We start from the raw sequence: 10934 nt of genomic DNA, 5'->3' as shown, positions 1-10934 counted from the left end.
CAAAACAAGTATTGATAGAAGAGAGTTTTATAAAAGGGGGGGGGGGCCTAATGTAGTTGCCCACCTGCACATCCCAATCAGTTATAATCAGTCATTCTAGGAGGAGAGACCAGAGGGATACATGTAGGCCTGTCATCATTAGCTCGAGATTGCCAAATAGCCCACTATTTCTGATTTGGGAAATAAGCCAGAAGTTACAAATCGCGTCTTCATCAGCTTGAAACTTGAGCTTGAGAAATAAGCTTGAGATATTTTGCTCAGTCTTCGCACATACATGTAGTGCGAGTCTTTGGGCTGGTGAAAACGAACGATAGTTAAAATAGCGGGTTATTTGGCAATCTCGAGCTGATAAAGACAGGCCTAGTGATTCAGTTTGCGATTCCCCTTCCATGCACAGGCGACGCCAAATACTTGGTAATAATGAGAATGATTGTGAATTTACATGAAAGTGAATGCTAGTCCATGAAACAGAGGTTTTTTTGGCATTTCTAACACAGTCATCTTCCCGGGTACCTGATTTGTATCCTTCAAAAGATGCAACAAAGTGATTAAACTGGAACTTTTTCATGCTCTTGCACCCTCAATACAGCCAACAATGCCTAAGTGGTACCCGTTGATCCCCCATGGTCCCCTTAGCTGATTTGATGAGAGGTGCAGGGAGGTCTGATCCCTCCTGGCCAAACTAGTGCAGATAGGCTTTAAGAGGTTTCTGTATAAGATCTTTCTTCCAATGTGAAAAACCCTTAGGCTCATTCAATATGAAACAGTCAACCACAGTTTTTTAAAATCAATATGTAAATGAATGCCAACTGCATGCAAACAAATGTCCTACACATATTCACTGAGCTCTGTGTTATAACATACAGAAATGTGAAGCGTATATTTCTCTCACTATATTTAAGTCATAAACCCCGCCCCCCTTCCTCCACTATGGTTTAACTTTTCACATCTGAACAAGGATATATATCTAGGCATAACTTGCCATTTGAAGTCAGGAAATCACCATCTGTAAATGTCTTTAAATCAAAACTGAAAACACATCTTTTTAATTAACTGTAAATCTAAGCATATCAGGAGCTCTTGTAGCGCAGTAGAATATTTATAATGTTGGATAGTTTCTGCGCTCTATAAATGTATTATTATTAATAATATGCAATGTACAGTGTACAGTATGAGTGAATAGATTGAATGATATCTTTGTTAATTTGTCATATCTCATCTACACCCTGGTTCACCTTGTGGGAAATGTGCCTGATGCTGTGATGTATATATACTTTGTTATCATGAGGACAATACTGTATATTGGTTTTGCAGATAAGGGGATGATGGTGATGGTCGAATATTATCAGAAGTATGTTGATGCTGACACTATACCTTTTCAACTGCTCTAATGGTACTGGTAATGAACTACATACATATATATATATGAACTACATGTACATGTATATGAATTAATATAATTCATTTATTTATTGCAACCATGAGTTGGATTTCACACAATAAAAAGACAGGCATGGAAATGTTTCACAATATACATGTAGATATATAGATTTTGTAACATACAGATGTGGTTTTGAAAGGAATCAGAACATTGATGCAAGCTCTGCATTATTGTTTACCAGTATATCACATTAGATCTACAGTGATTTTTCAAGTTTCAAAAGTGCAGTAATTACCCCTATGCCTTTCAGTGTTCAGGGCAGGGTCTCATTAAACCGTCATAAGTACAAGTTCGCTGACATCCTGTTAAAATGTGTGTATTAAGTTTAACACACGTGTCAATGGGATGTTGGTGAACTTGTACTTATGACGATTTCATGAAACGCTGCCCTGATTGCTTGGAATATTGACAATTTTGCTCAGTCGGTAGAGCAGTGGTCTCATAATCCGGTGAACCGGGTGCAAAACCAAGGTGATGCGCTAGTGCCCTTTGGTAAGGCATTAATCCTCACTACCAGGTCCCTTGGAGAGGATCTAAAGCCGTTGGTCCTCTGGTTGCTTACTTAGAAGCATTTATACTTTCTTAGCAGTCAGGTAAAATAACCATCACATCCATCACATCCAAAATAATAGACAAGCATTAATGAGGAAACACTCAAAAACTGTTATCACAATGTCACAATTTCCCCAGACCTCATTTAAGCCCCACCGTCCTACTTGTAGCTACTTGCTCCCTCTATATAGAAAACTTCCCCAATCTGTGCCCATTGGTCCCCCATGATCCTCTTTTTCTTATGTTAATTGAGAGCTGAGTTGATGAGATAGCCACCTGTCAGTGACCTTCCTGGGTGGTCTAATCCCTCCTAGCCAAACTAGTACTAATTTAAGTGCATGTACCAATCACCAAAATATTTTGTTTTGTAGTATGGGGTTCTGTGTAGTTTTACAGAGACCAATTATCCATGTCAGAAAATATTTTTACTATGGTATGCGATAGTTACAAGATAGCTCAGTACTATTTCTCACCTTTACTAGTACCCAGACATCTCTAGGTATGTCCTCATCAGCTCGATATTGCCAAATATCCCGCTATTTGAACTATCCCGATCGCAAATTATCCAGTTAATTCGCGTCTTCATCGGCCCGAAGTTGCAATTAGCGGGATATTTGGTCGAGATAACCATCCCAAGATATCTTGGGCTAGTTTGCAAAATATCGCGCTATTTGTCTGCATGGTGCGTCTTCACCAGCCCGAAGACTCTCACTATGTGCGAACGCTGAGCAAAATATCTCAAGCTAATTTCTCGACCTCAACTTTCAAGTTTCAAGGTCAAGTCTCGAGCTGATGAAGACGCGATTTGTAACTTCGGGATTATTTCCCAAATCAGAAATAGCGGGCTATTTGGCAATCTTGAGCTGATGAAAACAGGCCTATTGCTCGTAATAGAGAGAGGAGAGCTTCAGAGATATCCCATCCTTTGACTCAATTTCAAAACATCCTGACTCTTTTGTTACCAGCTGATCTAATCCATTGGATGCTAAGCACTTTTTTTCCGCACAAATTGTTTGATTTCGTTCTGCTCCAAAGGCCTTCAAAAGGAGATTCTGGAATTATCTTTTGCTCAAAAAGCTCATATACTGCATTTTTGAAATGTTTCCTTTGAAAAGAGAGTCACTCAACAACAAAAAGATTTGTAGGAAAAGTTTTTTCCTATTATTATTACAAGATATGCACCATTTGATTAAATGCAATTGTAGAATTTGGTCCACACCAACAAAGGGGTCCGCACCCCTTATTTATTTCATTTCATTTCATTTCGTTTCGTTTATTGCTGTATTAATCTTCCACATTCCAGTTAAAAACATGCAAAATACAAAATAATGTACATTTTACATGTATGTATGAAATACAAAGGAATACTGAAAGAAACAAATGTACACAAAAGAAAGGTGGGTACAAAAGGGGAAAATAATGGTAAACCAGTATGCTGATGGGGAAAAACAAAAGCAAAGTTACTTGTCGGGATTAATCCCTTTAATGATTCTAACATCACATTTTTTAAACGTTGTAAAAAAAAGGGGGAGGGGCGGGCGATTCACTGAAACATGACCATTACTGGGCTGTAAAGAAGGAATTTCTTCCTACCGGGAACCCATTCACTACACCTGGGTGGAGAGTGACAAATATAGATTAATGTCTTGCCAAAGGACATAAGTGCCCCAGTGGGACACAAACCTTGAACCATGTGATCCGCAGTCGAGCGACTATCCACTAGATCATGGCTAAGAATAGAGGAATATACAATTGTAGCTACATGTATGTTAGCAAACACAGTGGGAGCACCACATACATCTACATGTACACTGTACATGTAGATCTGTAGTTTACAAAATAATATGACATTTGCCAGCTGTGAAATTCATAACCACACACACACACACAAACACAATATTATGTTGATATATAAATTTGTCGACGTGGCCTCTGCTTTCTTTTTGTCTCCATAACTGTCGCCAAAAGGCAGGTCGATAAAAATGCTGACGGGGGAAATGCACCCCCCCCCCCCACCATTGCACCTGCACTTTTATGTACATGTTACTACTATACAATCGCTGACGTATAGTTTAAGCATAAGTACATCATGACATGTAGAGGCCATTGACAATATGTACTGGTATTTATGTATTTTGGTTTAGAAATGCAAACAAAGAAACTATCATTTCTGAAGTGCATCCTTGCGGTTAAAAAAATCCATGAATTGTGAAATTATATATCATGTACCGGTAGGTAATATAATATGTTAGGCAATGGCATATGACACTTGAGAAGTAAAAGATTTGGATGAAGTGAAATGTAAAAACTTAGATAAAAAATGGTCTCAGAATGCTAATTTTATTTTAAAGATAAAATAGGATATTTTTCAGATACGATTGTGCCCAGAATATACCAACCAAAACCAAGTTATTATTGTTACTTTTTTTTTTTGGGGGGGGGGGGGTTGTTATTTGAGAATAATGTTTATTTGCCAGAGCAACATGTACATTTATAGATATTTCTCTAACTTTGGAGTCAAGATTTTTCTCTTGTGTAGAGAGCATAGCAATCCTGGGTCTTTTTCACAAAGACTAAGATCGACTTTAAGTTGGACTTACATGTAACTATGGCAGGCCTTTCATGCCACTAGTTCCTCTAACCATTCCTAGCATTGGTTTATCAAGGGAAGTTCACAAATCTACAGAATTTACATTTTTTTATAGTTCATTATTGAAAGTGAAAATAATTTTTAAGGATCATATTTGAGAGAGACCAATAGTGAGAGCAATATCAGTGGCATGAACAGCCTGCCATAGTTACATGTAAGTCCAACTTAAAGTCGATCTTGGTCTTTGTGAAACACTCCCTTGTACATAAAAGTCACTGCCCATCGAACGACACCCATGGCAGCGTATATGAACTCCATACTCCACAGACGACCACAAACAAATCAATAATTCATTGTTTATTGTTTGTGATGGTGTAATCAATGACACAATACATTCAAGGGCATTTGTAATCAATAATATCTTGTTATGTCATGTAAATTTCACCTAGATAATAATAGGCTTGTCATAAATGCCACTGACCCATGCACTGTCCTTGTACATTATAGTTGTTAGGGAGATGCTTTAAGACTTGTGTGCTAGCCCCCTGCATATACTTGAGTTATGGTAAAAAAAAGAAAATTAATTATCACAGAATCAAACGAAACTTACACTGAATCTTCAAGAGTACAAATAAATGTCATTTGCCAAATAATTTTGATATAAATGTATACTGGCTGAGTAATGCTCATAGAAAGATAAGGAAATCAAGGTTAGTAGCCTCGGCACCATTTTTGTAGTCCCATATACATCTTTCTGTGTACAGTGCTTGTTACTTTACCAAGACTTGGTCAAATTTATTATGATTTTGATGACTCCAGAGTCTTGCAGGACACACCAATACTTACATGCTACATGATCAACCATTTTTGGTCGATCCCACACCTTTTCTTTCACAATGCAATCGCATGACCAGAATTCAACTTCATCTTTAATTTTGAGATTCTTATAAGGGCTTCAAAGCTTATACAAAATATTCTTGTAAAAATATTGCCCTGCTTTGTTCAAGTTTACCCAAATTCTATAAATTTCGATTCTTGCATTCATACATCTTTCCATAAAACCAATCATACAATACAAAATAGCAGAATTCTTTTTATGACATATACATATATCTCCAGTTCAGAATTCATTCGCCCATATAAATTTAATTTTATGCCTGAACAGACGAACGATCTGATTTGTGCGATGGAATTATAACAGCCATTGTACTTCTCCGCACTTGAAAAGTGACTCTGTTAATTATGGCATTCATGCATGCATGCTGTGCTATTCTACATGTATTTCCATTTCCTATTGATGCCTCTTTGATTTGGACGAGTGAATCTTTTATTAAGTTTTAATAAGTGGCGTGCGTTCCCCTTGACAACCATATTTGCGATTATCGATCTACGTGTGTACATGTGTTTTTTCATTTGTATTCAGTATTTGTTTGTCACGGCTCAAGGTTATTATCATAACAGGTTTATCCATTTGGAGAGTCTAAACGACAAATACAGATTATACTGTAATAAGTCATATGCTGTTGTGCATGCACGTAAACATAGCAAACAATGACAATATTAGTCCCATTTACATGTATATGTCATACTTTTGTTGAAAAGAAAAAAAATATTTTCAAATTCAGTCTTTCAGTCTTTATTTTCACTCTCAATAACAGCAATATACATAGAAACAACAGAGCATCACCAATAGTTATCAATACAAAGCAGTTTAATAAACCAAAACAAAATTATGAGAATGAGAATGAGGGGTCAACAAAAACAGCTAGTAGCCTACAACCTTGACTCCCAAATTAACAATTAAAGGGAAACAAACAGACAAACAATAGAATAAGTCTGGCGTTTGTCTGAGGGGGTCTATACGGTACATGTTTATGGATCAACTCTCTGCTTTTCAACCGTAGTAATATTGAATAGATCTACTAGTACCATAGTTACAGTGTATTTAATAGGCCTACCGTATTATATATGTTATACTATTTTGTTGTAAAGAAAATTCAGTATTTTCAGGTCTAGTGTTTATCCGGTGGGATGCGACCGTCATTGTTGATCAAACAGTTTTTGAGTGTCAAGTAATGCCTGGCTGGAATGCTCCCCAGGGAGGGGAGATTGTGCACACAGTGTGTGCAGGCAAGTATTGAATCTAATGACCGGGGTAATAGTATAAGCACTTTAATAGAAACATTTGTATTAATGGCATCGTTTTACAATGTTAAATCTGAGATGCATGGCCCTACTGTACGTGTTATCAGTGTTTGTGATATGGTTGTTGTAATATTGAAGCCCTAAAAAAGTTGCGCTTCAAAATGATCATGAAGTGCCTCAAAAAGGTAAAAATCTTTGAGTGACCGGTTTTACCATACTCATTTTTCCCAATAGACTGCAGTGTTATAAAAATAGTTAGGAAAACAAATTCTGAAATTTCTAATTCCAATCATAGAAAACTTGATAATCAGACAGGCGATCGGCTTGTAAAAGTCATGGGATTCCTGACTGACCTGAAGGTTTATTATTATGATTGCAGCATGAGCTAAATCCAGGATTTTGTTTCAGAATCTGATACAATGTTTAATACCAAGTCACTTTAAACTTTTAAGTATACCTATCACCTGTTTCAGATACCGGTAGCTAGAATAAACCTGGCATTCTGTGGGTAAACAGTTAAGAAGTGTGAAGAAAATGAAGGATAACATAAAACCCAACCCTTCCTCACAGAGATGCAGAAACATGATCACTCAATACTGTGCTTTGGGCTCAAGCTGATCGTCATGAATGTAACATTTGCTTCACATTTTATTTGGCAAGCTCGCTCGTTTGGAGATGTTTTTGTGCTCTTTTCCAACCTGCGTTTCATTTACTCTGTCGACTCTCAGGAAACTGACTATCTCAAACAGTCTCCTAATGCTCCTTTAGCAGCAAGAAATAAAATGAGAGACAAAAGAGGTGAAAAGGTTCTGTTGAAACGGGCGGCGGAAAAGGCGTGAGTCATTTGGCAGGACGCCTTTATCGTGACTTTTCTGTTTTGCATCATCCTTTGGGCCCATTTTACAAGTCGAGATTCCTGTATGTGATATTTGCTTGGTGTGATTTCATATTTGTACAAGTGTATGCTAGAGTGTTTGTAAGAGAAGGTTGTAATCTGTATTTGCCTGCTATTAGCCTTCATGAATATATATGTCATTTTGATGACTGTCCGGTCTATAGAGCTTCCATGTCGAGCATACCAAGTTCCAATTTTAAAGTGTAAATATGGATTAGGAATCATTTTCATTTTTTATTTTAACAAGATGCAATTCCATGAGCTCTACTTTTCAGTAATATATTTCGGAAACATAATGTCCGTATAGAGAGCCAGAAAGGCCTTGGCTTGTATCATTTTACACAGAGTTAATGCCCTTCTGGCTCCAAACAGATGGTAATACTGCAAGTTGCAACTCTTGAATTCTCCTGTTAGCTCTAACATATTTCTAAAGCTTGAGTCATTGTTAAAAGATTATATAAACAATCTGATTTTAAAAAAAGATAGAGTACGCAACTACTAAAATAAATTGGCCGGATCAGTAAATATAAAAGGCTTTTTGTCCTGTCCTGGTTACTTCAGAAAGATATTTTTATTTTTTGGGGGGGGGGGGGGGGGGGGGAGGTGGGGGGGAGGGGCAAATGGTAATCCAGTTAAAATTGAGTCAAATAGTCTGATAATGTTATTAATCATTGTTTATTTGTCTGTTTTTCTTAACAGGTTCCTGGTCCCTGGTTGCGCTTTTCTTCTTCTGAATCATGAGGCAAAGGACTTGGGATTGATGGAATGGATGGGTTCAAGATTTGCCTGTGATTTGGAGAGATTTTAGTCACATTTTAGAGGAGAAGGGATCAGACTGGTACACCAAATCAGTTTAAGGATAGACCGGTAAGCCTTTCTCAGGGAATACATACCATCAGTCCAAGCTGTAGAGATTTAAAGGAAAAGGATAGAGACTGGTAACCATCCAGAACTCTGGTCAGTGAATTCCAGAGTGGTGACCATTTTTTGGAAGTACTACACCCATTCAAACCTATGCAGTGCGTGTTCTGCAACTGTGCAAAGAAGGGACTAGGCTGGTGCCGGAAGAAGAGGAAAATGCCCGCAATGGAGGAGGAGAAAAAGACGAGGCCGCTCTTGGGCGGTCTGTCATGGTTACCGATCAGTACTGGACTTCTGGCGATTTTGACTTGCGTCGTAACGTAAGTTTTTAATTCATTATTTTTGTTATTCAATTTTTCATACAATAGGCTGTTTTTGTAAAACATACTGCATATCTGTTTTTTGAGGTGGGTTGATACAACATCCTGTTACGAATGATTGTCGCATAGTGACACCTTCAAAGAAAACCATAACTATCTATGTGGTTTTATAATTGTTCCAGGATTATATGCATGTAAAGAGGATTAGTACAGTAACATTTCATACAAAAATTACACAGTTTTTTCATCAACTTTCAACAATGTTTCAGGTTCACTATAACCGTTACCCTAAGAAGGGTCCAAAGTTGCTCCAACATTGTTCCATAGAAAAGTATTTTGTATGGCCTCTAAACATTTACATGTAGGCCAATGAAACCATTAGTGTCACAAATCCTTAAACCCTTTCAATGTTAAATCTTCTAAAATCCCTCAAAAATTGTCCCATTTAAAATTGAAATGTATCTTGTCTAACCTCCAAAGATTTAGGCCAATGACAGACCCAAATTTCAGGGTAGTATAGTAAAGAATCAGATTTCTTATTTCTGTGTCAAGTTGGCTGATGATGAATTCAGTTGTCATCAGCCCTAAGCCAGACAAGACTGCCCTCATTATTTGGTGATTTGTCCTCAGTTTTTCATCACTTTATCCTTGTCTACCTAACTGATACTTTCCCTATTCTCATATTTCTAGTCATTAGGTATCTAACTACAGCCCCCCCCCCAAAAAAAAAAAATGAAAAAAAAATGAAAGAATCAGAATCAGAGAGAGAAAGATATATGTATCATCTTGATCTGACATTTGTAATTTATAAATTAAAAAAAACCTCATAATCGTGCAGTGATTATTTTGCTCTAAACGCTATCAAATAAGTCTCTCTATCTTAAGTATCTTTTGTTTGTCCTCTCTCTCTCTCTCTCTCTCTCTCTCTTAAATTTAACCGTTCGTTTAATATGCCCAAAATCTCCTCTCTACATAGCCTTTGATTTGTTTTAAATTGTCTCTATATTATTCCATCACTATCTTTTCCTTGCAGTTCGACTGTCTCTGTTTCTCTCTCTTTCACTCTTTTTGCTCTCTCTCTCTCTCTCTCTCTCTCCCTATATCTCTCTCTCTCTTTCTATCCCTCTCTCATTTCTTTATCTTTGTTCACCCCTCCCCTCTCCCCCTATCTCTCTCTTCTTCTCTTTCTTTTCTTCACAATCTTCTCCCTTCTTGTTTCCTTTCCTCACCCCTCTCTTCCTCTCTCTTTCTTTTCTTTATCCTTAATTTTTCTCTCACTTTTTCACCACCTCCCTCCCCTCCCTCCCCTCCCCCTCCCTCCCCTCCCCCATTCATCTCCACCTCTCCCTCTCACAAGGCCTGTCGTCATCAGCTCCACATTGCCAAATAACCCACTATTTTAACTATCCAGATCGCAAAATATCCAGCTAATTTGCATCTTCATCCGCTCATAGTTGCAATTAGCGGGATATTGGGTCGAGATAATCATCCCAAGATATCTTGGGCTAGTTTGCAAAATATGCCGCTATTTGTCCGGTGCGTCTTCACCTGCCCGAAGACTCGCACTATGCGCGAACGCTGAGCAAAATCTCACGAGTTCGAGTTTCGAGGTTGAGTCTCGAGCTGATGAAGACGCAAATTGTAACTTCGGGCTTATTTCCCAAATCAGAAATAGCAGGCTATTTGGCAATCTTGAGCTGATGAAGACATACCTACTGTCTCTCCACAAGTAGGTCATATAGGAAGATGAAGATCAATGATAGGGGAGTAGTATTACCCGATGGTCACCCAAGATAACCTCCTTTCTCAAACTGCTTCTCCTGTCTCCTTCAAAGTTTGGTCGTTTTTCGGGGAAGAAAGCAAAGACTTCCAAGTTTTAGAATCAAAGAAAAAAGAATCATGTCAAGTTCAAATATCTGGAACAATCACACATTGTGCAATCAGTCAGGGAACTTAAAGGCCCACTGCACTACTTATAGCTACTTGCGCCCTCTATACAGCCAACAATGCCTAAGCGGTACCCGTTGATCCCCCATGGTCCCCTTTTTCTTATGTTAAGTGAGAGCTGATTTGATGAGATAACCACTTGCCAGTGGCCTCGCAGGGAGAGCTTATCCCTCCATGCCAAAC

General features: G+C 37.9%; 1 protein-coding gene across 2 annotated transcripts in view; it reads left to right on the top strand.

Annotated features, from left to right (window-relative positions):
* LOC100892870 (DNA damage-regulated autophagy modulator protein 1) overlaps positions 1 to 10934 on the top strand; it is an 81467-nt gene that overhangs the window by 1795 nt on the left and 68738 nt on the right. For both annotated transcript variants that reach the window (XM_011672191.2, XM_003725305.3), the window contains exon 2: positions 8323 to 8804. In XM_011672191.2, the coding sequence (XP_011670493.1) occupies positions 8638 to 8804 (167 nt within the window). In that variant the 5' untranslated portion in view covers positions 8323 to 8637. The remainder of the gene's footprint in view (positions 1 to 8322; positions 8805 to 10934) is intronic.

This window comes from Strongylocentrotus purpuratus, unplaced genomic scaffold, assembly GCF_000002235.5.
Source record: "Strongylocentrotus purpuratus isolate Spur 01 unplaced genomic scaffold, Spur_5.0 spur5_scaffold_18, whole genome shotgun sequence".
NCBI classification, from domain to species: Eukaryota; Metazoa; Echinodermata; class Echinoidea; order Camarodonta; family Strongylocentrotidae; genus Strongylocentrotus; species Strongylocentrotus purpuratus.
This window is presented reverse-complemented; position numbering and strand designations above follow the sequence as displayed.